This window comes from Pipistrellus kuhlii, unplaced genomic scaffold (assembly GCF_014108245.1).
Source record: "Pipistrellus kuhlii isolate mPipKuh1 unplaced genomic scaffold, mPipKuh1.p scaffold_m20_p_89, whole genome shotgun sequence".
NCBI lineage: Eukaryota > Metazoa > Chordata > Mammalia > Chiroptera > Vespertilionidae > Pipistrellus > Pipistrellus kuhlii.
In genome coordinates, this window is record NW_023425594.1 from 480,994 (window position 1) to 507,900 (window position 26,907).

Genomic DNA, 26,907 nt, shown 5'->3' on the forward strand with positions numbered 1-26,907 from the left:
AAGAGCCACACTCAAGTGGCCAAACTCTCAAGCCGCAGTTTGCTGACCACGGGAATAGGGGATGAGTACCCACTAAAGTGGGCTAGTGGGTACAAACAGGCCCAAACTTTAGTGGCTTATACTAAAGAAGGTACCTTTCTCATTCATACCACATGAGCACCCTGGTTTCCCTGGGACTGGGATAAAGTAGAAGCACCATGTTGGTACCTACTACGTATTATTAGAAATGAAAATAGAGGATGGCTAGTCTTAGTGTTTCTAGACACTTCTGTTAGAGGTAACAGACTTCACTCCCACCACATTTCATTGGTCAAAATACATCACAGGGCTGCCGCAAACACCAAGGTCTCAGTAGAACTGACATAGTTGATGGGATCCATTAAGGCAACTGCATGGAACCAGTCTCTTTTGGGGCTATGAAGAGTCCAGGAGTGATGTTTTGAGTAGACACAGGCACCTTCCTCTATTACTATCATAGGTGTCAGCCTAGCTTTCACATGGGCAATGGATTGACCTGCTCTTCAGGGACTAGCAGTCCCACCTGACTCTCCCAGCCCTTTCCAGGTGTATTCAGTTCCTCATTACTGAGGGAGACTTAGAGGCCCTGGAGTCTTTCCCCTCAGCTGTTTCCATATGCACCCACCCACTCATTCCTTCCCAGGCATCCAGGATCCTACAGCATTTTCATGAAGGCCCAGAGTCCTCCACAAACAGTCCCCTCCACACTGTATATCTCTCTCTGTCCTCAGAGTCTTTCCCAATTTCCCACCTCCCACAGCCTGGGATTCTATGAAATGACTCTTCACTTCATCCATTCTTGGAACCTGAGATGGGATTCCCCATAGGAACAGCAGACACCTGGAAGAGCAGAGGCATTAAGGGCTCAGCCTGCAGGAGGAGAAAGAACACATTGTCCTCTGCATCATCGCGGAAGAGAATGCCTATGCATTTGCTTGTTTCTAGGGTGCAGACACACACAAATGCACAGGAAACAGCTTCCACAAGCCCAGAAACACACAGGTACAGAACACCCTGGCATCACATCACAGTTCAGAAGTCTGAGCCTCATCAAGCATCCCCCACTCCTCCTGAGAGAAGACAATGGCCGCAACTTCAAAGTTCATATCCTGTCACGAAGGGGAAAGCTCAGTCCATGATCAGCTTCTTTCCTAAGATTCCAAGTGTGTAATATCTCTGGCCCTCCACATCCATCTACTGCCTCTGCTCCCACATTGGAGACGATAGCAGGCCGTGGTCCCATGAAAGTCACTTACGTCTTAAATTCCTGCTGATATTTTGTCTTCCCACAACAATAAAGGCAGTTGAACAGAGAAAAGATACCTGAGCTCTGGGCCTGACATGTAGACCACAGTGCCTCTTGTCAATAGAGTGGGTGTCAAGAACATAGGGTAAGGAGAGATATTGGCCATAAAGGGACTGTGAGTGATTGACACTGGTTATGTCAGGCAATCCCCCAGAAGATCCCTCCAAAGACACCAAAAACATGGCATCACACTTCACACTTACAATCCCAAACCCAGGATGCTGAGGCCATCACTCTGCACTACCTGATGCACATAGTTCTTTGAACAATACTTCTCTCACACAGCTTCATTCCCACAGGGACACCTTCAAAGATAACACAAACTTTCCGTGCCGAGGACAACTTGTTTCCTAATCACCTTTTTCAAAATTGAAGTTCACCTCCTCCATAATCTTTCTCTTTTCCCCTTCTCCCTTATGCATGCCAGTGAAGATTTTCAAGCCTGAGTAACACTGATGTATGCTATCTCATTCCTATGGATCACTGTGCCAGCCATCACAACAAATGGAAGGTGGGCAGATAAATGGCTACGCCCTGGTAGTTGCACCACAACACCCCTCTTTTCAGGAAATTAGCCTAAAATTCCCCTTATTGCCCTAATTGGCTTGGCTCAGTGGATAGAGCATCAGCCTGCAGACTGAAGGATCCCAGGTTCAATTCTGGTCAAGGGCATGTACCTTGATTGCAGGCACATATTGGGGGGGGGGGGGGGGAGTTGTAGGAGGCAGGGAACTGATGTTTCTCTCATCAATGTTTCCAACTACTATCCTTTTCCCTTCCTCTCTGTAAAAAAAAAAAAAAAAAAAAAAAAAAAAAAAAAAAAAAAAAAAAAAAAGAATAAAATATATTTTAAAAATAAATCAATTAAAATTCCCCTTATTGTATCACCCAGACCTTACCAGAAATTGGTTCACCCTTCATTCACTCTTCTGTCAATGTCAGGACCATGGCCATGAATTCACACTCCCTCTCCATGTGCACATACTCTTTCTCCCACACCTCTCTCATTCCTGCACTCCCACTGCCCAGCTCCCATAGGCATGTCCTTGGCCTCTTACTCATTCCTCAGCAGGTATGGTCCAGAGAATGCCTGCCAAATTCAAACAGGATCAAGTCCTGCCCAGACTCTGAGAGTCTACACTCCTAGTGGCAGCTTTGAGTCCTGCTATGAAGGCTTCTCTCCATGAACATTTTTTTCCTTCAACCTCACCTACTGGGAACCACATCAGATCTCAGACACCCAGAGCGCCCTTCCCTGGTGCTGCACTTGATGTCCCTTCACCAGGCACAGCCACCATCTCTCCATGTACCCATCACTCAAGTCCTAGCCCAGGTGTCCTGTGCGTCTCACAGGTGACCACTCAGGCCTCTAAGCTAACCCACAAGACTAACTGCCACCCCCCAGCCACACCAAGAGTCACAGCAAAACCTGGTGAGTGTGAAGAGAAGTAACTATGTACCAGCCCTAGTCTCCTCTTGTGTGTTACTCTTTGGTCTCCAATTCATCTCATGTCCACTCATCTTTTAAAGGCCTTGGCCACTGGGAAACCATTATCTTTCCCCGACACTACATGACCACCCCTGACCCTTTGCTGTGCTGTGACGCTCACCTCCCTCAAACAGGGGCCCAGCAGGAAACCAGTCCTCAGGCTCACACTGTCCCATGTGAGCTATTAAGGCCATTACCATCCTGACCATAATTCGCAGTATTAACGTGATTCCCTATAGTAACCTGACGTGACTCAGTTGATTGAGCATCAACCAGTGCACTCAGAAGTCACAGATACACACCAGTCCCAGTCAGGTCCCCTGACTGGGGTTGGGACTGGATTCCTGTAGTGGTCATGTAGGAGGGAACTGATCCTTGTTTCTATCTCATGGATGTTTCTCTCTCCCCCTCTCCCTTTCTACAACTAAAATCAGAATAAAAGTATATATAGATAAATTTTTATTTTTTTTAACTTTATTACTTTTAAACATTTTTTTATTTTATTGATTTCATAGAGAAAAGGAGAGGAAGAGTTAGAAACATCAATGATGAGAATGACTGATCGGCTGCCTCCTGAAAGCATCTACTGTGGGATGAGTCCCCAACCGGGGCGTGTGCCATTGACCAGAATCAAACCTAGGACCCTTCAGTCTGCAGGCTGATGCTATAGCCACCGAGCCAAAACAACTAGGAACAATATTTTAAGTGCACCTGCCAGTTGCTGAGCCAGCTTAGTCATCACCCCCAGCCTCTACACATCCTGGTACCTTCTCCTGAGAAGACCACCCCCCACATCTCACCCACCCGGTGCCCAAACCAGGGTCCACTTCCTACAGCCCTAGCCGTGGCCTCAGGACCCTGGGCTGAGGGTCTGCAGGTCCCGGGGCAGGAGGAGCGGCTGGACAGCCCAGGCCCCACAGCCTGAGGCCCCCGCAGTGGGAGGCCCTGACCTCAGCCCACAGCCCGGCCCCTGAGCGGCTCTGACCGCAGGGCCTGTGGGAGCGGAAGGCGCTGAGGGCCCGGCTCCGCCGCCAGGACCCGGGGCCCAGGCTGCTCGGGGCCTGGCCCAGCCCCGGGGCCGCCGCCCCCTCGGGCTCCGTCCCTCCGAGCGCACAGCCAGCCCGGCCCTGAGGAGGACAGGCTCCTCCGGAAGCCCCGGTCCCTTTAGACACACAGGCCGGCCGCCCCCCTCCGCCCCGGCCTCCCGGGCCCCGCCCGCCCCTGCGGCCCCCACGGGCACTCACTGCTCCGGGCGGCGGCCTGGGCTGCGGCCTGAGCGGCGCCGCCCCGAGGCGGGAGGGCCGCCGGGGCCGCTGAGGGCGCTGTGTCCGCGGGAGGAGGCGGGGGCCCGGGGACCCAGTCCCGCCGGGTGGGGTCCCCCCGCCTCAGAGACACCCCAGCGCAGAGAGGACGCCGCCTCCCACGCGTCTTCGACGTGGAACCTACTCCCGAACGATGCGCTGAAGCGCGTGAGTCCAGGGAACAGAAGGATTCAAAATGTCCGCCGCGAGGAGGATGCCGGAAGTCCCGCCCTAACCGGATGCGAAGGCGCCATGATTCCCTTTACCTCCGCCTACGCGAGCGCAATGCTTTCTGGGTAATGTAGTTTTCTCCACCGTCCAGGGGAGAATTTGCATCCCAGCTAATTACCTGTGAATAAAGGTGTGGCGGTACCCCAAATAGCTCTGCGGAAGGACAAGAAGGAACAGGAGCATGGTTAACTGGGACAGACGGACAGACCTCCCAAGGGAAGGGGTGAGGAAGAAGGGAGGAGATCCAACAAAGACTATATACACAGGCGGGGAATGGGAGGCATCCATAACTCTATCAACAACAACAACAAAAATACATATTTTTAATGTTTAAAAATTAATATAAAAAAATGAAAAACAATTAATTAATATAGCCCATCTGGTGTTGCTCAATGGTTGAGCATCAACCTCTGAACCAGGTCATGGTAATATTCCCAGTCAGAGCGCATGTCTGAGTTGTGGGCTTAATCCCCAGAGATTCTCTCTCATCATTGATATCTTTTTTCTCTCACCCTCCCTGACCTTTGCTCTCTCTAAAAATCAAAGAATGTATATTTTAGAAGTATATACATATATGCATACCAGTTGGACATAGACAGTAATGTGGTGAGGGCCTACAAGTGGTTGGGCAGCACAGAGGGAAGCAAAGGGGACTGGAGAAGGGACATGGGGACACCTGTGCTAGATGCAACAATTAATGAGAATAGTGTGACTTCCCTGGGTGGCTCAGTGGTTGGATGAAGACCCATGAACCAAGAGATGGATGGTTAGATTCCTGGTCAGAGCACATGCCCAGATTGGGGAACTACAATAGATCCCAGTAGGAGCATTAATTTTTCCCCATTTTTTGAATAAAGGCATTATTTGTGTACATCTTTCCATTGATGTACCTCCCTTGACCCTGGGAGCTGATTTCCGCACCCCCCCAGACAACACTTCTGGATTTTAAGAAATAAACAACACACGTTCATCTACTCAACAACGATTTATTGGTCATGGGAACCGTGTCAGACACTTCCCAGGGCACATGCCCCTTTGAGGGGTTGGGGGCTTGATCCCCAGTGGGGGGCCGTGCAGGAGGCAGCTGATCCATGATCCTCTCTGGTCACTGACGTTTCTCTCTCACTCTCCACAATAAATATATCTACACACATATACACATTTACAGGGAGGAAGCACAGGGCTGGGTGTCCTCTGGGGGGAGAGGCTCAGGGCATGAAGTCTCCGGATGTGGAGGCCCCAGATGTGGGGGATGCGGAGGCCCTGGATGTAGAGGCCCCAGTTGCAGAGGCCCCGGATGTGGAGGCCCTGGATGTGGGGTATGCGGAGGGCCCGGATGCGGAGGCCCCGAATGCCGAGGCCCCGGATCCAGAGGCCCTAGATGTGGAGGCCCTGGACGTGGGGTATGCGGAGGCCCCAGATACGGAGGCCCCGGATGTGGGGGATACGGGGGCCCTGGATGTAGAGGCCCCGGATGTGGAGGCCCCGGATGCAGAGTCCCTCCTCTGGTGCATGCGCAGGTGGCGGTGGTAGGTGGAGGACTGGCGGTAGGCCTTCCTGCACCGAGGACACTCGTAGGGCCTGGCGCCCGAGTGGATGCGCTGGTGGGCCACCAGGTTTGTCTTGTGGCTGAAGGCCTTGCCGCACTCCTGGCAGTGGAATCGCTTCTCCTCCTCGTGGGTCCGCAGGTGCACGTTCAGGTCCGAGGCCTGGAAGAAGCCCTTGCTGCACTCGGCGCAGACGAAGGGCCGCTCGTTGTTGTGTCTCCTCTCGTGGAGCCGGAAACGGCATAAGTACCTGAAGACCTTGGGACACCGGTTACACGAGTATAGCTTCCGGGTGGTGCCCGGGCTTCCGCCCTCCGGCTTCCGGTTCTCCTCCAGCATCTCCTCCCTGGTGTCCTCCAGCATCTCCTCCCTGGTCTCCTCCGGGGTCTCCTCCAGGATCTCCAGGGTCTCCTCCAGGATGTCCTCCTTGGTCTCCTCCGGGGTCTCCTCCCTGGTCTCCTCCCTGGTCTCCTCCAGCGTCTCCTCCATGGTGTCCTCCATGGTGTCCTCCATGGTGTCCTCCATGGTCTCCTCCAAGATCTCCTGGGTCTCCTCTTGGGTGGAGGCGCCCGGACTGGCTGCCCTGGGGCTGCGTGGACTCTCCCAGGACGCGGCGCCCTCTGTGGGCCCCGGGAGGCTCTCTCCCTGGAGGATGAGCAGGGAGGGGGGCCGGTGGTCTTCCCTGGAAAGGTTGCCGCCCTGTTCCCCTGCGTGTCCTGTGGAAACAAAGGGTGTCCGTGAGCCTGCGCCCACACCCTTGGCTCAGGGGATCCAGTGTCGGCCTGCAGACCAGAGGGTCCTGGGTTCCATTCCCAGCAAAGAGCACATTTGGGATAGTGGGCTCAATCCCCGATCAATGATTCTATTTTTATTTTTCTTAACAAGTTCCACAGGTCAGTTATTTATTTATGTATGTATGTATGTATGTATGTATGTATTTATGTATTTAATAGGGTTTTTTTACAGAGAGGAAGGGAGAGAGATACAGAGACAGAAACACCAATGAGCCCTAACCTGTGTGGCTCAGTGGATAGAGCATTGGTTTGTGGACTGAAAGGCCCCAGGTTCGATTCTGGTCAAGGGCATGTACCTTGGTTGCGAGCACATCCCCAACGGGAGGTGTGCATGAGGCAGTTGATCAATGTTTCTCTCTCGTCGATGTTTCTAACTCTCTATTCCTCTCCCTTCCTCTCTATCCACTAAGCCAAACTGGTTTCGGAAATTATTCTATTTAAATATATATTTACTGATCCAGAGAGGAAGGGAGAGGAATAGAGAGTCTCTCCCTTTCCCTTCCACTCTCTATAAAAACCAATTGAAGCCGAGACTGGTTTACCTCAGAAGATAGTGTCAGTCTGGAGACTGACAGGTCCCAGGTTCGATCCCAGTCAAGGGCTTGTACATTGGTTGTGGGCACATCCCTGATAGGGGGTGTCAGGAGGCAGCTGGTCGATGTTTCTAGCTCCCTATCACTCTCCCTTCCTCTCTGTAAAATCTCAATAAAAAATATATTTAAAAAAATCAATTGAAAAATATCCCCGGGAGAGGATTAGCAACTACAAAATAAAAAGAAAGAAATAAAACTTTTCGCTGAAACCGTTTTTGGCTCGGTAGATAGAACATCAGTCTGCGAACTGAAAGGTCTCAAGTTCGATTCCAGTCAAGGGCATGTACCCTGGTTGTGGGCACATCCCCAGTGGGGGGTGTGCAAGAGGCAGCTGATCAATGTTTCTAACTCTCTATCCCTCTCTCTTCCTCTCCGTAAAAAATCAATAAAGTATTATTTTTTTTAAAAAAAAGAAATAAAACTTTTCAATAATAAAAATAAATACAAAATAATCTAAATATGAGAAACTGCACCCAAGACAGAGTGCACACAGACCAGCCCTCCGGCACCCCGGGCCCTCTCGCTCACCTGGTGCTGTCGGCCGTGGTGTGTCTGGGGGAGTCCGGGAGGGAGTCCCCGGGGTGAACGCTGTGGGGGCCGCTGCTGAGTGCTGCTCCAGGAAGTAGGCCATGACCTGTCCTATGGGCATGTTCTCCGGAAACAGGGCTTCCTGCCCCCACATTTGGACGTGGACCTGTGAACACAGCCTGGTCACTGTCAGCGCCGCATCCCCACGGCCACGGAACCCTGGGTGGGAACCCTTCCCCCTCCCCTCCAGCTTTCCCAGGACCCCTCACTGCCTCCTCCCCAGCCCAGCATGGTCCTGCCCTTTCTGAGGGAGGAAGCGGCTCTCCTTCAGTTATTTCTCATCCTGGAGGTTTCTGCTCCGTCGTGAATGTATTTTATTTGTTTATTTTTATTTTTTTAATCCTCACGCAAGGATATTATTCCATTGATTTTTAGGGAGAGTGGATGCCGGGCTGAGCATTGATTGACCTTTGAACCAGTTCGATTCCCAGTCAGGGCACATGCCCAGGTTGCAGGCTCCATCCCCAGTAGGGAACGTTGAAGAGGCAGCTGATGGATGATTCTCATAATTGAGGTTTCTATCTCTCCCTTCCTCTCCCTTCTTCTCTGAAATGAATAAGAACTATTCCAAATAAAAATGGCAGCCGGCCACGGTGACTCAGTTGCTGAGTGTCAACACATGAGCCAGGCCATGGTTCTCTTCCCAGTCAGGGCACATGCCTGGGTTGTGGGCTCCATCCCAGGTAGAGGGCTTTCAAAAGGCAGCTGATCAATGATGGATTTTCTCTCATCATTGGTGTTTCTATCTCTCCCTCTCTGAATTTAATATATATTAAATCTATCTGAATTTAATATATATATATTTTAAAGTACCCCCCTTGATGAAGACTAATAACTGGGCCTATAGTAGTAGCTTGTTGCCCACCTCTGTGCCCCCTCCCCCCCTGCCTCAACAGAATGTACAATTCCTTTCTCTGCTGAAACCGGTTTGGCTCAGTGGATAGAGCATCAGCCTGCGGACTGAAAGGTCCCAGGTTTGATTCCTGGTCAAGGGCATGTACATTGGTTGTGGGCACATCCCCAGTGGGGGGTGTGCAAGAGGCAGCTGGTCTATGTTTCTCTCTCATCGATGTTTCTAGCTCTCTATCCCTTTCCCTTCCTCTCTGTAAAAAATCAATAAAAAAAATATATATTTTTTAAAAATTCCTTTTTCTGCTCTGTCCCTCACCCCAGGGGTCAGAACAGTCCACTCACCAAGCCAGCGGGCCTCAGGTCCCCATCATCCAGGTCCTCCACAAACGACTCCAGGTCTCTGCCACACGCCTCCCACTTCCGCTGCAACGCGGCCCGTTCTCCCTGGGCCCTGCTGAGCAGGAACTGCTCCAGTGCCAGGCAGGCAATCATCTCCTGCTTGCTGTTCCTCTCTGGCTTCAGCCAGTCTCTGAAGGCCTGACATAGGTTCAGAAACTGGTCCCTCCCAGGCACCTGGCCACAGTTGTTCAATGAGATGAGCCCAGGGCTGGGGACGCTGGCCTCTGAGACCTCCTGGTCGGCAGATCTTTGGTGGCGGCGAGATCTAAACCCAAGGTTTCCTAACCGAGGGCCATTATAGGTTGGTTTGCCTCCAGATGCCATTCTGAGACACAAACAGAAAAGTTCAGATCCAGAGAAACTCATGCCCGAGTTCAACCAGACACGTAAGAAATTCCGAAAAACACACCAAAAGAAAAACAAAGAAAGGAAGGAAGGAAGGAAGGAAGGAAGGAAGGAAGGAAGGGAGGGAGGGAGGAGGGAGGAGGGAGGATAGGAGTAGGGAAGGGAGAGGAGAGGAGAGGGAAGGAAGGAGGAGAGGAGGAGGGAGGGGAGGAGGGATGGAGAGGGAGAGGGAGAGGAGAGGGTGGGAGGGATTTTATGTATGGTGGATTAGGTCTTCGGGGATGCAGGGGGGAGTGTCGGTCGGCGGCGTCCGATAGGGGGAACGGATGAGCGCGACTCGCGCTGGTCTGACGTCTCGGGACCTATCGTAAGAATCCCCCATCATGGAATTCGCCATCCACTAATAACGTAAAAAGAAAGAAAAAGAAAGAAAGAAAGAAAGAAAGAAAGAAAGAAAGAAAGAAAAGAAAGAAAGAAGAAAGAAAAGAAGAAAGAAAGAAAGAAAGAAGAAAGTTAGTTCTAATTTTACATAAAACTCTCCTGGAACATGAGAAAATAAAGTGGAGCCCTAGCTAGTTTGGCTCAGTGGATAGAGCGTCAGCCTGCGGGTTTAAGGGTCTCGGGTTTGATTCTGGTCGAGGGCACAAACTTCCGTTGCAGGCTACTTCCCGGCCCAGGCCCTGGTGGGGGCTGGTGCAAGAGGCAACCAAAGGATGAGTTTCTCTCACTTCGATGTTTCTCTGTCTTTCCCTCTCTCTCCACTCTCTCTAAAAGTCAATGAAAAGCCTAACAGTGTGGCTCAGTGGATAGAGCATCTGCCTGCGGACTGAAAGGTCCCGGGTTCGGTTCCGGTCACGGGCACATGCCTGGGTTGCAGGCTGGATCCCCTGTGTGGGCGAGCAGGAGGCAACCGATCTATGATCCTCTCTCATCATGGATGTTTCTATCTCTCTCTCCCTCTCCCTTCCTCTCTGAAATCAATAAAAATATTTTTAAAAATAAAAATAAATAAAATAAAAGTCAATTAAAAAATATCCTCAGATGAGGATTAACAACAACAACAAAGTGGGGAAAAAATAAGACAAGAAAAACATTCTTTTGGTTAAGGCCGTGGTCGGCAAACTGCAGCTCGCCAGCCACACGCAGCTCTTTGGCCCCTTGAGGAGGACCGTCATTAAGTTAACAACAATGTGCCTGCCTCTATAGTTTAAGTTTAAAAAATTAGGCTCCCCACCCAAGCCGGTTTGGCTCAGTGATAGAGCGTTGGTCCACAGACTGAAAGGTCCCGGGTTCGATTCCGGTCAAGGGCATGTACATTGGTTGTGGGCACATCCCCGGTGGGGGGTGTGCAGGGGGCAGCCGGCCGATGTTTCTCTCTCATTGACGTTTCTAACTCTCTATCCCTCTCCTTTCCTCTCTGTTAAAAATCAATAAAATATATTTTTTTAAAAATTAGGCTCCCCAAAGAAATTCCAATTATTGTACTGTTGCTATTTGGCTCTGTTGTCTAATGAGTTTGCTGACCACTGGGTTAAGAAGTTAAGTTCGGTAGCTCCCTCATAGCAAAACCTTACCAGTACATTAAAGAAAGCAACTCTGTCCTAGCTGGTTTGGTTCAGTGGATAGAGCATTGGCCTGCGAACTGAAGGGTCCCAGGTTCGATTCTGCTCAAGGGCACATGCCCAGGTTGTGGGCTCAATCCCCAGCATGAGGATTGCAGGAGGCAGCCGATCAATCATTCTCTCTCATTATGGATGTTTTTATCTCTCTCTCCCTCTTCCTTCCTCTCTGACATCAACAAAATAAAGTAAAAAGCAACTCTACAGGCCAATCTCTGAGGAATGTATGTGTGAGAACCCAAAGCAAATCAAAGGATATTTTTCCATTGACTTTCAGAGAGTGGCAGGCAGAAGGAGAGACAGAGACATATCCATTGGTTGCCTCCTGCACATACCCAGACCAGGGCCCTGCAACCAAGGTACATGCCCTGGACGGGAATCCAACCCCGGATCCTTCCATCTGCAGACAGATGCTCTAGCCATTGAGTGAAACAGGACAGGGAAAAAGATGTGTGTTTTGGAGTTTGTTTGTTTGTTTTTAGTAAGTGCCATGCCACAAAACTGGAAAATGTGGGTGTGGGTGGTATGAATAGGTGGGCACAGACGAATAGGATCGGTCTGAGAGTGATGCCCTGGAAACTTCCAGGCCCGCCTTCCCCAGCCTTCTCCTCAGGCCGCTAATCTGAGAAGATGCTGGGGAAGGTGGGCCCGGAAGTTTTTTCATCCACAGCCAGAGGCACAGCTGACTTCCGAAAGAAAACCCAAAGCAGAAAATCCTTTCCCTGATCCGTTCCTCAGAGCCCCCAGGCCAGCTCTATAAAAAGCTAATCTTGCCCCCTCTGGCCACGCTGCCTGGCACTAGAGCCCTCTAGTCTCAGGAATTCGCTTGTTATTTTTACTGTGTAAATAAAGCTTCCTGGTTTAATGGCAAAAAAAAAAAAAAAAAAAAAAAAAAAAAAGCTAATCTGCTGTGGACTGGAAGGTCCCAGGTTCGATTCCGGTCAAGGGCATGTACCTTGGCTGTGGGCACGTCCCCAGTACGGGGTGTGCAGAAGGCAGCTGATCGATGTTTCTAACTTTCTATACCTCTCTGCTCCTCTCTGTAAAAAATCAATAAAATATGATTTTTTTTTTGATTTTTTTTTTTACAGAGAAGAAGGGAGAGAGATAGAGAGCTAGAAACATCGATGATGAGAGAGAAACCATCAAACAGCTGCCTCCTGAACAACCCCCACTGGGGATGTGCCCGCAACCAAGGTACACTCCCTTGACCGGAATCGAACCCGGGACCATTCAGTCTGCAGTCTGACGCTCTATCCACTGAGCCAAACTGGTTTCGGGGACCCACGTGACTTTAATCCTTGAAAGGATCCCTCTGGCCCTCAGAGAAGGGTCCCCGGTCCTTCCTGGTCCCCCGAGGCCTCCCCTGTTCCACCCCACCCTCACCTGAGGTGTGGTGACCAGTTCTTGCCTGTTAGGGGGCTCACGGGCTCCTGTCTGCCTCTCTCCTGAAGGACCCTTGCTCTGACCTCCTCAGTCTCCCCACAAGCTCTCCTAGATGACCCCAGACACACACAGGCCACACGGCCGACTTGCAAACAGACATTCGATCCCACACGGACACGGGTGGAGCATTACTATGGAGAAGACCTGGCAGTTTAAAACGTGGGCCCGGCTCAGTGGGTCAGTGCCAACCTGTGAACCAGGAGGTCACACTTCCATTTCCGGTCAGGTCCCATGCCCGGGTTGTGGGCTCGACCCCCAGCACCCCCGGGCAGGCAGGAGGCAGCTGATCCATGATTCTCTCTCATCACTGAGAGTTTCTATCATTCTCTCTCTCCCTCTCTCAAATCAACATGAATATATTTAAAATTAAAAATACATACATGAAAAGTAATGTGCAATGAATTTTTTTCCTATTTTGCCAAAGGAGCAGCTGTGTGGTTTATTGACCTCCCGGTTCCTAGGTCGATGTTCAACCAAGGAGCCACGCTGGCCTGGCAGACTCTCACCCCTCGCCTTTCAGCTGCTACCCTCACTCCAACCCTCAGCCCTCAACTCACACCCTACGGACCAACACTTTCCTAGACCAACACTTTCCCACCATGCCATGGAAATGAGCTCCTAGAAACACAAAGAACAAGGCGCCGGACACACACACATAACCAGACTTGCCCAGGTGGGGGCCCCTGCAGCCCAGCCAGTTCCTGCCCAGCTGGAGCCACAGCCAGTCCAGACCCTCCGGGGCCTGTGAGACCCCCGGGAAACCTCTCCTGACAGCCAGGCCTACATGCACACGCCTGTGCACACGCTCACACACACAAAGGGAACATTACTTTTCCTTCCCAGAGACTCACCTCCTCAGGGACACAGACCTTCACGCTGGCTGGTCCTGGCCCAAGGCTGAGCTGCTGTGGGGCTTGGCTGTCAGCCTGGTGCCTCTGGCTGGCTTCCCAAGCCTCCTCCCTTTTTGTAGGGCGTGGGGTCCGAGATGAGATTGAAGCCTGTGATTGGATAAACGCAGCTTGAGACCAGTGTCTCCTGGCATCTAAGCTCTGATCCAATAATTCCCAGAACCAAACCACTCCTTCCCCACCCTCCCCACCTGGATGTTGGGACCCAAGCTGCCCTCCTCCCTCCTCTGCCAGGAGCTCCCCAAGGGCTCCCCGTGGCTCTGCTGCCTGGACAGTCACCGGGACGGGACGGAGGAGAGTCTCCCGCTTGGGGAGGTTCTCACACACAGTGGCCAGCAGCCAGGGAGATGGTTGAATGGGGGGGCGGGGAGCGGGAAATAGTCCCTCAGGGGTCGCGGAGGGAGGGCCGGCGGGACTTGATCTTGCTGAGCAGGGCGTAGCGGTGGTTTGTCTAACTGGCATCCTGAGGGCGGAGAAGCCTGGACCTCCCTCGGGCAGTCCACTACCCGGTTCAGACCCCAAAGAGTCCTTGGCGGGACCCCACCTTTCCCGGGAGCCTGTGCTGAGGCTGAGGGAGGGGAAGGGGTTCTAAGGTGAGAGAGACAGAGAGAGAGAGAGAGAGAAAAGGAGAGATAGCGAGAGGAAAAAGGAAGGAAGGAAGGGAGGGAGGGAGGAGAGGAGAGGAGTGAAGGGAGGGAGGGAGGGAGGGAGGGAAGAAGGAAGGAAGAAAAAGGAAGAAAGAAGAAAGAAAAAGGAAGACTCCTTCCCACTCAAGCACCATCCCAGGTCCTGGTTGGCCTCGTGTAGGAGGCGACCAGTCAGGGATGCAGGTTTGTGCAGCTCAGGCCCAGGGACCTGCTGAGCTTTTCTTCCTACATCAGTAGGCCTGCCCTTGGCCCCGGATGTGCAGCCGAAACCGGTTTGGCTCAGTGGATAGAGCATCCGCCCGAGGAATGAAGGGTCCCAGGTTCAATTCCGGTCAAGGGATGTACTTTGGTTGTGGGCACATCCCCAGTAGGGGGTGTGCAGGAGGCAGCTGATGGATGATTCTCTCATCGAAGTTTCTAACTCTCTCTTCCTCTCTCTAAAAAATTCAATAAAATATTAAAAAGGATGTGCAGCTGTTGCTACTAAAACTAAGACTTGTGCTGGGTCAGCCTCGGGTGTCTTAAGGGCCACTCAGCTTCTACCCTCACTCCAGTCTTCAACCCTCAACGCTTTCCCAACATGCTATGAAAATGAGTTCCTAGAAACATACAATGAACAGGAAAACAGCCACACACACAAAGCCCAGGTGGGGTCCCCTGCAGCCCAGCCAGCTCTTGCCCAGCAGGAGCCACAGCCAGTCCAGACCCTCTGGGGCCTATGAGACCCCCTATCTCCATCCGGGGAACCTCTCCTGACAGCCAGGCCTACATGCACACGCCTGTGCACACGCTCACACAGACACAATGGGAACATTCCCTTTCCTTCCCCAGACTCACCTCCTCAGACACAGACCTTCACGCTGGGTGATCCTAGCCCAAGGCTGAGCTGCTGTGGGGCTTGGCTGCCAGCCTGGTGCCTCTGATATGCTTCCCAAGGCTCCTTCCTTTTATAGGGCGTGGGGTGGTCAATAGGATTGAAGCCTGTGTTTGGATAAACTCAGTCTGAGTCCGGTCCCTGGTGGCATCCTTGCCCTTGGCCTCCAGCTATAATACTTGGTTTACGACCTCCTGTGTGGGAGGGAGGGGCCACCCACACACACATTTTTCGTCTGTGGGAGCAGCGGACCTTCTCACTAAGGGGCTTGTGAAGGTGAGCATCCGTCCCAAGGACGTTCTGGTCAGGAGAAAGTCATATACTAGGTGTACTGGGTAATAATGCGGATTTCTCTTCAATAGATGGAGTTACACATAGGTTGATATACAAGCGATTTGATATGTATGCTATTTTGGTGTCTTGACAACAAGCTTCAAAACTTCATATGTCAAATTTACTAAAGGTGCTAACATCATAGATATTTTTATGCTTAAAAATGTTGAATTTTTTTCCAAAAAAATAGAGCATCTGTGGGAAGTTCTAATTCATTATTTTGAAGAAAAGTGTTGCTGAAAGTGATTATATACCTCGGGAAGCTTATGGTGAACAGGGTGCCTCTGAAGACACTTGTGAATGCTGGTTTAAACACTTTAAAAGTGATGATTTTGATGTGAAAGACAAAGAATGTCCAGGTCTACTGGAAAAGTTTGAGGACCAACAATTGCAAGCATTATTGGATGAAGATGCATGTTAAACTCAAAAACAACTCGCAGAAAAATTAAATGTTGCTCAGCAAACAATTTCCAATCTTTTACAAGCAATGGGAAGGATTTTAATGGAAGTAAAATGGGTGCCACATCCACCGAATGAAAGACAAATGGAAAACCGATAAATCATCAGTAAAACGTTGCTTCATGGCACAAAAGAAAGTCTGTTTTGCATTGAATTGTGACTGGCGATGAAAAGTGGATTTATTTTGAAAATCCCAAATGCACAAAATCATAGATTGATCCAGGTCAACCATCAACATCAACTTCAACGACAAATCGCTTCAAAAAGAAAACAATGCTCTGCATTTGGAGGGATCGGGAAGGTGTGGTGTATTATGAGCTTCTAACACCAGGTGAAACCGTTAATACTGATCATTACCAACAACAAATAATCAATTTGAACCAAGCTTTGATCGTAAAATGACCAGAATGTGCCAGAAGACACGGCAAAGTAATTTTGCTTCATGATGACGCACCATCGCACACTTCAAAACCAGTTACAGACACGTTAAAAGATCTTGCCTGGGAAGTATTAACCCACCCGTTATGTCCACCAGACCTTGCTCCTTCAGATTACCACTTGTTCCGATTGATGGCACACCACTTTCTGAGCAGCACTTCAAAACATACAAAGAAGTAGAACATTGGGTCTCTGAACAGTTTGCCTCAAAACAAGATAAGTTCTATTGGGGCAGTATCCACAAATTACCTGAAAGATGTGGGAAATGTGTAGATAGCAATGGACATTACTTTGAACAAGGCACTTTTGATATTTCTCTTGAAATTATCGTGTTTTTTATTATAAAATCCGCATTATTAACCAGTACACCAAGTATATATTTTAGGACTGGAGAGAGCAAGAAAGAGAGAGAGAGATGAGAGAGAGAGAGAGAGAGAGAGAGAGAGAGAGAGAGAGAGACCCCAATGATGAGAGAGAATGATTGATCGGCTGCCTCCTGCACGCCCTAGACCAGGGATCCAGCCCCAAACCCCAGCAGGTGCCCTAACCAGGAATCGAATCATGACCTCCTGGTTCATAGGTTGATGCTCAACCACTGAGCCACACCATCCAGCCTCCTACAAATTTTCTAGTTGCCCGAGATTTGTGGAGCACGGTCTCATGTTCTCTCCTGTGCCATCCCAGGCTGGTGAGTCCCAGTTGTCCTGGGACCCCGGAGGAGCGGCTCTGAATCCAGCAAGGACACCACAGGGGCTGAGAGGAGGCTCCTTCCAGAAAGGAGAGGTCGGTGGTATTTGATGGGGAGGAACACTTGATGATTGATAGAAGGTCGAGGATGGACGGAGTAGAATGGAATTCTAAAGGTGAGAGGCTTTGGAATCTGGCTGGGAAGGCGCTTCCTGTACTCACTAGGGGGAACCCCAGCATCTCATTTTTCAGATTCTTTGGGGAGGGAGTGATCACCCCCATAGCTGACCAGGGAGAGTTGGGGAGAGAGTGGGTGTCTTATGTTGTTGGTCCTCACCCGAGGATATTTCTCCCCATTGATTTTTAGACAGAGCAGGAGGGAAGAAGGGAGGTGGGGGGAGAAAGAGAGGAAACATCCATGCGAGTGAGACACATGGATTGATTGCATCCTGCACGTCCCCTTACCAGGCTGAGACCCTTAGGTGTATGGGGCCCACGTTCTAACCAAAGAGCCACATGGCCAGGGTGACAGTGGGTCAGTTCCGTCAAAATAAAATGGCGTGTCTCTGGCAACTTACCAACTCCATGTTCAGTGACGTCATGTTGGATGTTTGACATTGTCTGTGGTGGAAGTATTTACACCAGGGAAATTGGAAAACCAGAATGTAACTAATTATAGCACTGAAAGTCTACACTTAGAGCATGAGGGTGAATAAGTGAATGAAGATTATATTTTAAAGTGCACGGTGTGTATGTCAATTACATTGTGCATAAGCGCACGAAAAATGAAGAACAAAAGTGAGAAGTTTGTTAATGAAAAGGAAAGTAGCCACAGTTTATTTAAAAAGGGCAGCATAGCCATGGTGGTTCAGTGGTTGAGAATCAACCTATGAACCAGGAAGTCACTATTAGATTCTTGGTCAGGGCACATGCCCAGGTTTCAGGCTTGATCTCCACTGTGGGGTGTGAAAGAGGCACCCAGTCAATAATTCTCTCTCATCATTGATGTTTCTATCTCTCTCTCTCTCTCCCTCTCCCTTATATATACCCACACACACTAAGTGGCCAGATTAGTATGATCTCTGAACACAAGGGAAAATGGCAGTGACATCTATCCAGTAAGAGCCTAGGCAGGTTTGAAAGCAGATTCCTATACCTGGAACCTAAGAATATCTCCACTATAGATTCCCCCGCATACGGGCTTTAATCCAGGCAGATGGCTCCCTCACAAGTTTTCTCCTCCAGTGTAATTACACTAAAAGGAATGTGTGCGTCCCCTGTACATCTAAGATCTTTCTCTAGTGTGAGCTCTCTGGGGTTGAATGAGACTCAAGCTTCGGCTAAACAATTTGTCACATTACCCTCATTCACAGGGCCTTTCTCTAGTGTGAACTCTCGGGTGTTAAATGAGGTTAGATCTGCAGTCAAATGATTTCCCACAGTCAGTGCACTCATAAGGCCTGTCTCCAGTGTGAACCTTCTTGTGCTGAATGAGGTTACATCTTTCCACATTTGCTGAATTCATAAAACCCTTCTCGAATGAAGACTGTCTGGCTCTGAGCAAGTGTGTCTGTGCAGCTTTCTTACATCCTCCCCGTTGTGAAGACTTTTTCCGCGGTGAAAGACAGCCTCACACTCATTCCTGTGGTTTAGCTTCTCTCCCGTGTGAGCGACCTGCTGATGGAGAAATCACAGGCCAGCTAACAAGTCCTTCCCAACCTCCGGACAGGGACAGGGCTTCCCTGACACATGGGCTGTGTAACTCTTTGAACATCTGAAGGGGATTGCTCTAATGTGCTGGTCCCGGTGCCGGTGAAGGTTGGCCATAAAGAACAGTTTCTCACTGGTGTGTGTTTGTCATCCAGGATGGGTTCCCTGATGCTCAACCAACAGCAAAATGTCTGTCAGGAGTGGGCCACACAGCTCGAAGGACTGGGACACCTGGGAAGGTGAACCTGCCTTAAGAGTTCTGCCGATGCCGAAACCGGTTTGGCTCAGTGGTAGAGCATCGGTCTGCAGACTGGAAGGTCCCGGGTTCGATTCCAGTCGGGGGCATGTGCCTTGGTTGCGGGCACATCCCCAGTAGGGGGTGTGCGGGAGGCAGCTGGTCGATGTTTCTCTCTCATCGATGTTTCTAGCTCTCTATCCCTCTCCCTTCCTCTCTGTAAAAAAATCAATAAAATATATTTTTAAAGTTTTTTAAAAAGAACCTTCATATAAAAAAAAAAAATGATGAAGGGCCCGGCCATGGAAGCCCAGTTGAGTATCAGCTTAGGAACCAGGAGGTTACGGCTTGATTTCTGGTTGGAAGAGCACATGCCTGGTTGCAGGCTTGCATCCCGATCATGCAGGAGGCAGCCACTTGATGGTCATCATTGCTATTTCTATCGCTGTCTCCCTCTCCCTCTCTCTCTCTGAAATCAGTAAGAATTCAATTTACAAATTGTTTATATGACTCAGAAATGACAAGTCCATACAGGGTCAAGATTGGACAAGGGAAGGTAGAAGCAGGGTGGCCACTAATAATGAAATGGCACCAAAAGGTAAGTCAAACCGGGTAGCTTCCTGGTGGGATGTGAACAGAGACCCAATGTCACTTCCTCCAACTGCCATTCACCTGGGTCAGGGTACATGCCCAGGTTGTAAGCTTAATGCCCAGTAGGGGGTGAGCAGTGAGCAGCCCATCCACGATTCTCTCTCATCATTGATGTTTCTCTCCCTTTCCCTTCTTCTCTGAAGTCAATAAAAATATATTTTAAAAAAATAATCAGTGGAAGAATATCCTCGGGTGAGGATTAAAAAAAAGTAGTAATAGTATTTTTTTTAAATCTAGTTAAAATCCCCTCCCTACCCAAATTTTGACCTCCCGCTGGCTCCATTCCAAGCCTGGCTCTTGCCCCTCCCTCTTTTGTTCTCATCCAGAAAGGAGACCAGCAATTCTGTCAACCAGCTTAGCTCCCCTTCCAAGCAGTTCCAGATACTGTAACCTATTTGTTTAAAACAAAACAAAACAAAACACTTAATCACCTTTATTTTTTCTTCTTGTTTTGTTAAACGTTGCCCGAGGATATTTTTCCATTGATTTTTAGAGAGAGTGGAAGAGAGAGGGAAAGACAGAGAGAAACATCAATATGAGAGAAACACATTGAGTGGTTGTCCTTTGCAAGGATCCCTGGGGAGGAGCCTGCAGCCAAGGCACATGCCCTTGGCTGGAATTGAACCGGGGACCCTTCGTTCCGCAGGCTGATGCTCTATCCACTGAGCCAAACCAGGAAGGGCTGTAACCTGTTTTGGTGATAAGCTTCCACATCTCCTCCTGTTGATGTCTCAGGGAGATGGAATCCTCTCCATATAACCTCTGGCCTACACTTGAGCCCCTGAGCTCGGTTGGGGATTCTCCAGGGCCCCCAAACCGAGGGCTGGGAGAATGGCAGGGGAAGAGCCTCATGATCTACAGATCCAGAGGCGATGTGGGCTGGGACCCATTAGGGTGTGGGACACCTCACTCCTCCCTCACCTGTGTACGCTCAGAGGCACTTCCTCAGACACAGGAACCTGTGGGGAGTGCCGGATATTAGCCCCACCAGGTGGCTCAATGGCTGAGCGTCCACCTATGAACCAGGAGGCCATGGTTTGATTCCTGGTCAGGGCCATGGTTTGATCCCCAGTGTCAGGCTTGCAGGAGGCAGCTGATGAGTGAGTCTCTCTCATCATTGATGTTTGTATCTCTCTCCCCTCTGCCTTCCTCTCTGAAATCAATCCTATATAATAAAAGCCTAATGTGCTTAGTGTCTGACCATTCAACCATTTGTTGGACCAGTCACTATGATGCACAGACCACCAGGGGGCAGACGCTCCAACTGGTAGGTTAGCTTGCTGCTGGAGTCTGGCTGGAAAAGATGGGCTGGACACACTCTGTGGCCCGAGTGGAGAGGTGACAGCCCAGCGACCAGGGCTGGGTGGGCCTCAGGCAGGGTTCCTGACCTGGGATAGCAGGCAGCGCTGTCCCCGCCCCTAGCCCACCCCCATGCGCTCTGTCAGTCACCGCTCAATTGAGCACCAGAACCGGAAGTCCCGCCCCAAGGCGATTTGTCCAAACGGAAATGCCCTTTCTGGATTCCCAGTAGGTTGACACCGCTGCCGTTCAACGCACAGCTTTCTGGGAAATGTAGTTCCCACAGCTACTCAAGGCCTGAAGCACCAGGACAGATTCCCAGAGATGTGGTGAGGGATGGGGCGGGGGCCCACTGGGCACTACCTCAGGCCAAGGAGGGGCTTCATCTTTCTCAAAAGGGCAAGAGAACAACTTTTGGGGAGTTGTGGGGGCTGTTGGTCATGGAAGTGCTTATACATTATTTGAGTCAATGAAGCTAATCCAAGTGGACACCCACTGGTAGCTGGTAGTTTGTTGCTTGAAGGTTAAACATCATCACGGATCACACATCATCAGCCAATATCCATGAGGGGTACACACTTCTCGTAAGGTGATACGTACCTTGGCTTTGGGAATAGTCTCTCTTTCTTAGTGAATGTATTGTGGTGACATTGGATAATAAAGGTATATAGGCTTCAGATGTACATTCTATATCATGGGTATTGTATTGTGTGTTCATCACTCCAAGTCAAGCCTCCTTCCATCACCATTTACCCTCTTCTGCTCGCCCCCTCCTTTTCTCTCTGGTCATCGCCATCCTGTTCTCTGTCCATTGGCATCCCACCAGCGTGCAGCACAGGGCGTCTGCAGGACCATCTGGGGGGCTCCGAGGGCTGAGCCCAGGGAGATGCCTTGTGATTGTGTCCTGGTCTCTGAGCTCCGAAGCGTATCTCTGGTGCTCCTTGCTAGTCTGGTTTTGTGCCCTATGACCTGAGGCACCTGGGCCCTGGGCAGGCCCTCCTCCTCCGAGAGAATGATGGCCTCACCTTTTGTCTGCTGCAGGGGCACCATTGCTGTGTGCATCCCTCACTAGCTGCCAGGAGGTCATTAACCAGCATGGCCCGTCTTGTGTCCTCACCAGGCTCACCTGCCCAGCAGCACCTGCTTGTCTGTAAAGCCCAAGAAAAATACCTACTACTAAGGGCTCCTCGTGACTAACAGTCAAAGTTAAAGGCAGAGCCCTGCTGGTTAGTGTGGCTCAGTGGTTAGACATCAATCCATGAACCAGGTCACAACATGATTCTCATTCAGGGCAAGTGCTGAGGTTGCTGGTTCGATCTCCAGTGAGGGGTGTACAGGATGTAGCCAATCAACAATCTTCTACCATTGCCATTTCTATCTCTCCCTCTCCCCTCAAATCAATAAAAACATTTCTTAAAAATAAATTAAAAAAAATAAAAGCAGAGCCTTTAGCAGAGGGGCCTTTCATGCAAAATGTGCTTCAGAGAAAAGCCTGAATTGACTTTCCTGCACTCTCTCTGTCTCTGAGCCAGCCTTTACACAGGAGTTTCTGAAATTATGTCTCAACTAATAGGACGGAGGCTCTCCACAGCCATTAGGAGCTGTGCAGCTATATCCACAGCACCCCTACCCTTTCCACTCAAGACTTTTCCAGCTGGAACGGAAACACCACACACCGGCAGGTGGAGCCCTCCAGCACAGAGCTGCTGGCTACTGGCTACTGGCTGGAGGCTGCCTCGCCCAGGCTTCCCTCATTGCTGGGCAATCTCCATTGCGCTGGCTCACATCCCCTGGAACATGTGCTCATTTTAAGACAGTTGTGTCTCTCTTGGGCTTTGATGGCGTAATTCTAGTGCTAATATAAATCAATGGAAACTGAACCCATCCTCCTATTTCCTGGTCAAAATCAGCCATGCCAGGTAGGCCAGAGTGGCTCAGTGCTTGAGATAAAGGCTAAATTCCCGGTTAGGGCACTTGACCGGGTTGGGGGCTCAATCCCCAGCATGGGTAGTATAGGAGGCAGCCGAGCAATGATTCTCTCTCATCATTGATGTTTCTCTCACCCCCCTCTCCCTTCCTCTCCGAAATCAATTAATTTAAAAACATGAATAAAGAAGAAACCAATCACATTGGCGTTCCCCACCTCTGGGGGCTTCAGACTGATCCAGACATTATGGAGGCCCTTCCTGGCGGAAACCCACTTGGCAATCTGCTCCAGCAGCTTTCGGTGGTAGTCATGGTACTTACCCCTGTGACCACAGGCTGACGGGGAATGCAACTCCCTCACTCAGGTCAGCGGGAGGCAGTGGTGGAAGTCATGCAGAACCTTTGTGGCCGTCATTGGAAGGAGCCCAGTTGTTAAGGTCCCTTAAGGACCAGAGAGCAAGTTGGGTTGCCACCAATCGCAGCAACTCCAGTTCCATGTCATTTGCTGGAACGTAACTTCTGGTGAACAATTTGTGGTCTTTGGTGTAACATTAGTTCCACCATCTTTGGAAATGCCATGTTTGTCATCTGCAAAATCTCAGTAACCCGCCAGCTGGTTTGGCTCAGTGGATAATGTGTCAACCTGCAAACTGAAGGATCCCGGGTTCGATTCTGGTCAAAGGCACATGCCTGGGTTGCAGGCTCAATTAGAGGGAGTCCAGGAGGTTGCCAATCAATTCTCTCTCACCATTGATGTCTCTGTCTCTCTCCCTCCCTTCCTTTCTGAAACATTTTTTCAAAATTTTTTAAAAAACTCACAGTAACTATTTGGAGGTATTAACTGGGCCACTACATAATTTCAATAATCCCTCTGCTCAAATGGGCTTCTATTATGTGAATATGCACATAATGCTGACATTAAAATAAAAGTCCTTTTCCTCAGCAGTGTGTTTATTCAGGAACAGCCAAGAGCTGTCATTTGGGAAGGAGAGAAATGTGATTGGGGGGTGAGGAGAAAGTTGGGAGGGGTTGTTTTAGAGAAAAGTGAGAATTTTTAGAGTGAGTGTTTCTCATAGGGTGAGTGGCTGGAATAGCTAATTCATTGAAGAACATGCATTTACACTAATAGCCAAAAAGTTGGAAACAAGTCAACGTCTCCATGAAATGTAAACATTCATAGACAGAATAGTATTCAAACTGAAGGAATAAAGTGTGACTGATGTGCATAAACTTCAAAAGTAATACTATGAGCATGAAGGAAACAGAAATTTAAAACCTTTGAGAACAATTCATGACACGAATCATATAAAATTCTATAAAATACATAATCTGTGAAAGCAACTAACATCAAACCCTCTTGCTGAGAGCAGAGGGAGAGACTTAAAAAGGGCACACGGTGGTTATGATTCTGGCTGTTTGAGGGACACAGGCCAACACGAAGCAACGGCCACAGGTGCAGCCCCGACACGGTCCATGCGTGGAAGCCCCGCAGATGGAAGTGTGGCTCCCGGGCACTGCTTCCCATTCTGATCCTCCGAGCAGCACAGCCCGCCTCTGGGGCAGGAAACCGGACGTGGGTCCTTCTGGCCAGCATGGACCGTTTCTCAGCTGGTCACAGAAGCAGGCTGCCCTGGTCTCATTCCTGTCTGTGTTTCCTTCTGGCACAGCAGCACGCTCAGATGCTCAGACACGACTACAATGACCAAACCACCAAAGCTGCATTTGCTGTCGACGACTTCACTACAGGAACTCATACCCAGGCTTCCGCCACGGGAACAGGCATGGAGGGCACACCCTTCCTTGTTGCCCGATGTCTCACCCAGTGTTTTCAAACCAATGGTTTCAGCCAAGCCCCTGCAGTCCTACAGCCACGAACAGTAGTCACCCCACTGGAGACGTGAAGGCACAGGACCCCTCTGTGCAGCGCCTGGGAAGCAGCCTCCTCACAATGGTGCTCGGCAGATGGTGTGACTGCCTGGGGAAGGCAACCGACTGCACGTGTGGAAGCACCAGAGATTGTGCCAGGCCAGCCTCCTGCTCTGGGCTGGCCTCCAGGGTGTAAGTGAGGACCACAGAGTGCTGTCCATCTCTCTCAGGAGGCCTGGGAGAAGGGTAACCCTTCTTTTCCAGATACTATTACCTTAGCCAAGAAAATTGAGTCCAGATTATGTCCTATTCGTCAGAAAAAAGAAACATCCGAGGAACCTCGGAGTGGATGGCAGCAGGGTGTGATGGCGTGGGAGGGGTGTGAATTCAGGCAAAGAAAGCAGCGGAGTGGTAATAAGTTTCCCCGAGCACCTGGACGAATACATGGGGGAGGACCGCCCTGCTGTGGACACTGAAGCACATAGTTCACCACCAGCAGAGGGCTTCCCAGCAGGAAGTAGCGTGTTCCCTGAGGCGCGACTCAGGCTTCTCCCGTGTGAACTTTCTGGGGCAAACAGGTTAATATCTTTAAAGAATCTCTGGGTTAAGCTGTCACGTTAAAGTGACAACAGAGCCGTGGCCGGCACGTTGCCCAAAGTCACGGCACATTCCTGAGGTCATCTGGTATGAAGTTTTCTGTGTTGAATGATGTGGGAGCTTTGGCTAAAGGATTTCCCACACTCCCCACACTCGTAAGGCCTTTCCCCCGTGTGAACTCTCTGGTGCTGAATGAGGTTGGACTTTTGGCTGAAGGATTTTTCACACCCGTTACACTTATAAGGCCTGGCTCCAGTGTGAATTCTCCGGTGTTGGTTGAGAGTGGAGCTGTGGCTGAAAGATCGCCCACAATCCCCACACTCATAAGGCCTTTCACCCGTGTGAATCCGCAGGTGCTGCACGAGTTTGCACTTGTAGCTGAAAGATTTCCCGCACTCGCTGCATTTGTAAGGCCGCGCCCCGTTGTGAATTTTCTGGTGCTGGACGAGGTTGGAGCTCTGACTGAAGGAGTTCCCACACTCGCCACACTTGTACGGCCGGGCTCCTGTGTGCACGCGCTGGTGTTTGACGAGTGTGGAGCTGTAGCTGAAGGACTTCCTGCACTCCCCACACTCGTAAGGCTTCACCCTGTTGTGGATCTGCAGGTGCTGAACCAGCCTGAGTTTGTACGTGAAGGCTTTCCCACACTCGTTGCACTTGTAAGGCCTGGCTCCGGTGTGAATCCGGTGATGCTGGATGAGGTAGTAGCTTTGGCTGAAGGATCTCCCGCATTCGTTGCACACGTAAGACCTCGCTGCCGGGTCGAGCACCTGGCCATTGCAGACCGGGGAGCTCTGGTGAGAGGGCTTCACACCGTCATCACAGTCATGACTCTGAGGGGGAAGCTGCTGGTGCTGAAGGGGTTTGTGCTCGTGGCTGAGGGGTGGCTCGTAGTCAATCACGGAGCGAGGGCTCTCCCCGCTGTGCATCGCCTCCCCATTCCCACACTGGACGCTGCTGGGGGGCTGTGACCCCCTGAGAGAGGCCTGATGCTGCAGCAGTCGCACCATGGCCAGGAAGTCCTCCCTGGCGGTCCCACAAGCGAGGGCGAAGGGGCTCGCTGACGCGGGGCACCCGCAGCTGGACAGGAGCGAGGCCGTGTCCACGGCGCCCACGGCGCTGCAGAGCGGCTTCTCGTCGCTGGGCTCCTCGCACGGGCCCGCGGTGAGCCAGGGCTGCCGTCCACAGGCCTCACAGGCCCCTGGGAACTCCGTCAGGCACAGCACGTCTCTCCCGACCAGGACACACTTCTCACAGGGGCGGGCCTCCCAAGAGGCTGGATCTGGACTTGGCGTCTGGCCCAGTGATGCCCCTGAGACAGGAACATCCAGCACAGACGCCTCCGCCGCCGCCTCCTCTTCCAACTCCGCCTCCACCTTCGCCGCCTCCATCCCCCACCAGCAACCTGGATGCACAGAAAGCCTCTGAGTGCACGCTGACCAGAGGAGGGAGCAGGCCCATCGCAGACGTGTGTGAGGGACACCCCAGAACTGAATGCAGTGGACTACTCTTAGCTTGGTGAACGGGGCTGCTTTGTACTAAGGACTGGAACTCTTAAAGCCCCAAGAATTAAGGGGGTCACCGAATGACTCCTCTCTTATGGTCCACAGAAAGGAAGCGAGAGGGAGCGAAACATCAAGGATGAGAGAGAATCACTGATCAGCTGCCTCCTGCACGCCCCGCACTGGAAACTGAGTCTGCAAATGGGGCATCCGCCCTGACCAGGAATCAAACCGTGACCTCCTGGTT

The 26,907-nt window shown here is 50.8% G+C and overlaps 3 protein-coding genes across 15 annotated transcripts in view; 1 reads left to right on the forward strand and 2 right to left on the reverse strand.

The window, feature by feature from the left end:
- LOC118712401 (zinc finger protein 551-like) overlaps positions 1–4,452 on the reverse strand; it is a 32,353-nt gene extending 27,901 nt beyond the window's left edge. For both annotated transcript variants that reach the window (XM_045577354.1, XM_036426078.2), the window contains exon 1: positions 4,058–4,452. The gene's annotated coding sequence lies outside the window, so the exon portion shown is untranslated. The remainder of the gene's footprint in view (positions 1–4,057) is intronic.
- LOC118712380 (zinc finger protein 154) overlaps positions 1–26,907 on the forward strand; it is a 280,454-nt gene that overhangs the window by 188,833 nt on the left and 64,714 nt on the right. The gene's annotated exons all lie outside the window — the stretch shown is intronic.
- Positions 1–26,907, reverse strand: part of LOC118712381 (zinc finger protein 551) — a 135,813-nt gene that overhangs the window by 27,901 nt on the left and 81,005 nt on the right. For 3 of the 12 annotated variants that reach the window (XM_036426042.2, XM_045577332.1, XM_036426041.2), the window contains one exon: positions 24,526–26,563. The exons of 7 other annotated variants lie outside the window; for them this stretch is intronic. In XM_036426042.2, the coding sequence (XP_036281935.1) occupies positions 25,239–26,563 (1,325 nt within the window). In that variant the 3' untranslated portion in view covers positions 24,526–25,238. Of the gene's footprint in view, positions 1–13,368; positions 13,527–24,525; positions 26,564–26,907 lie in introns of those variants that run through there. 2 more of the 12 variants (XM_045577331.1, XM_045577336.1) reach the window with 2 other exon arrangements.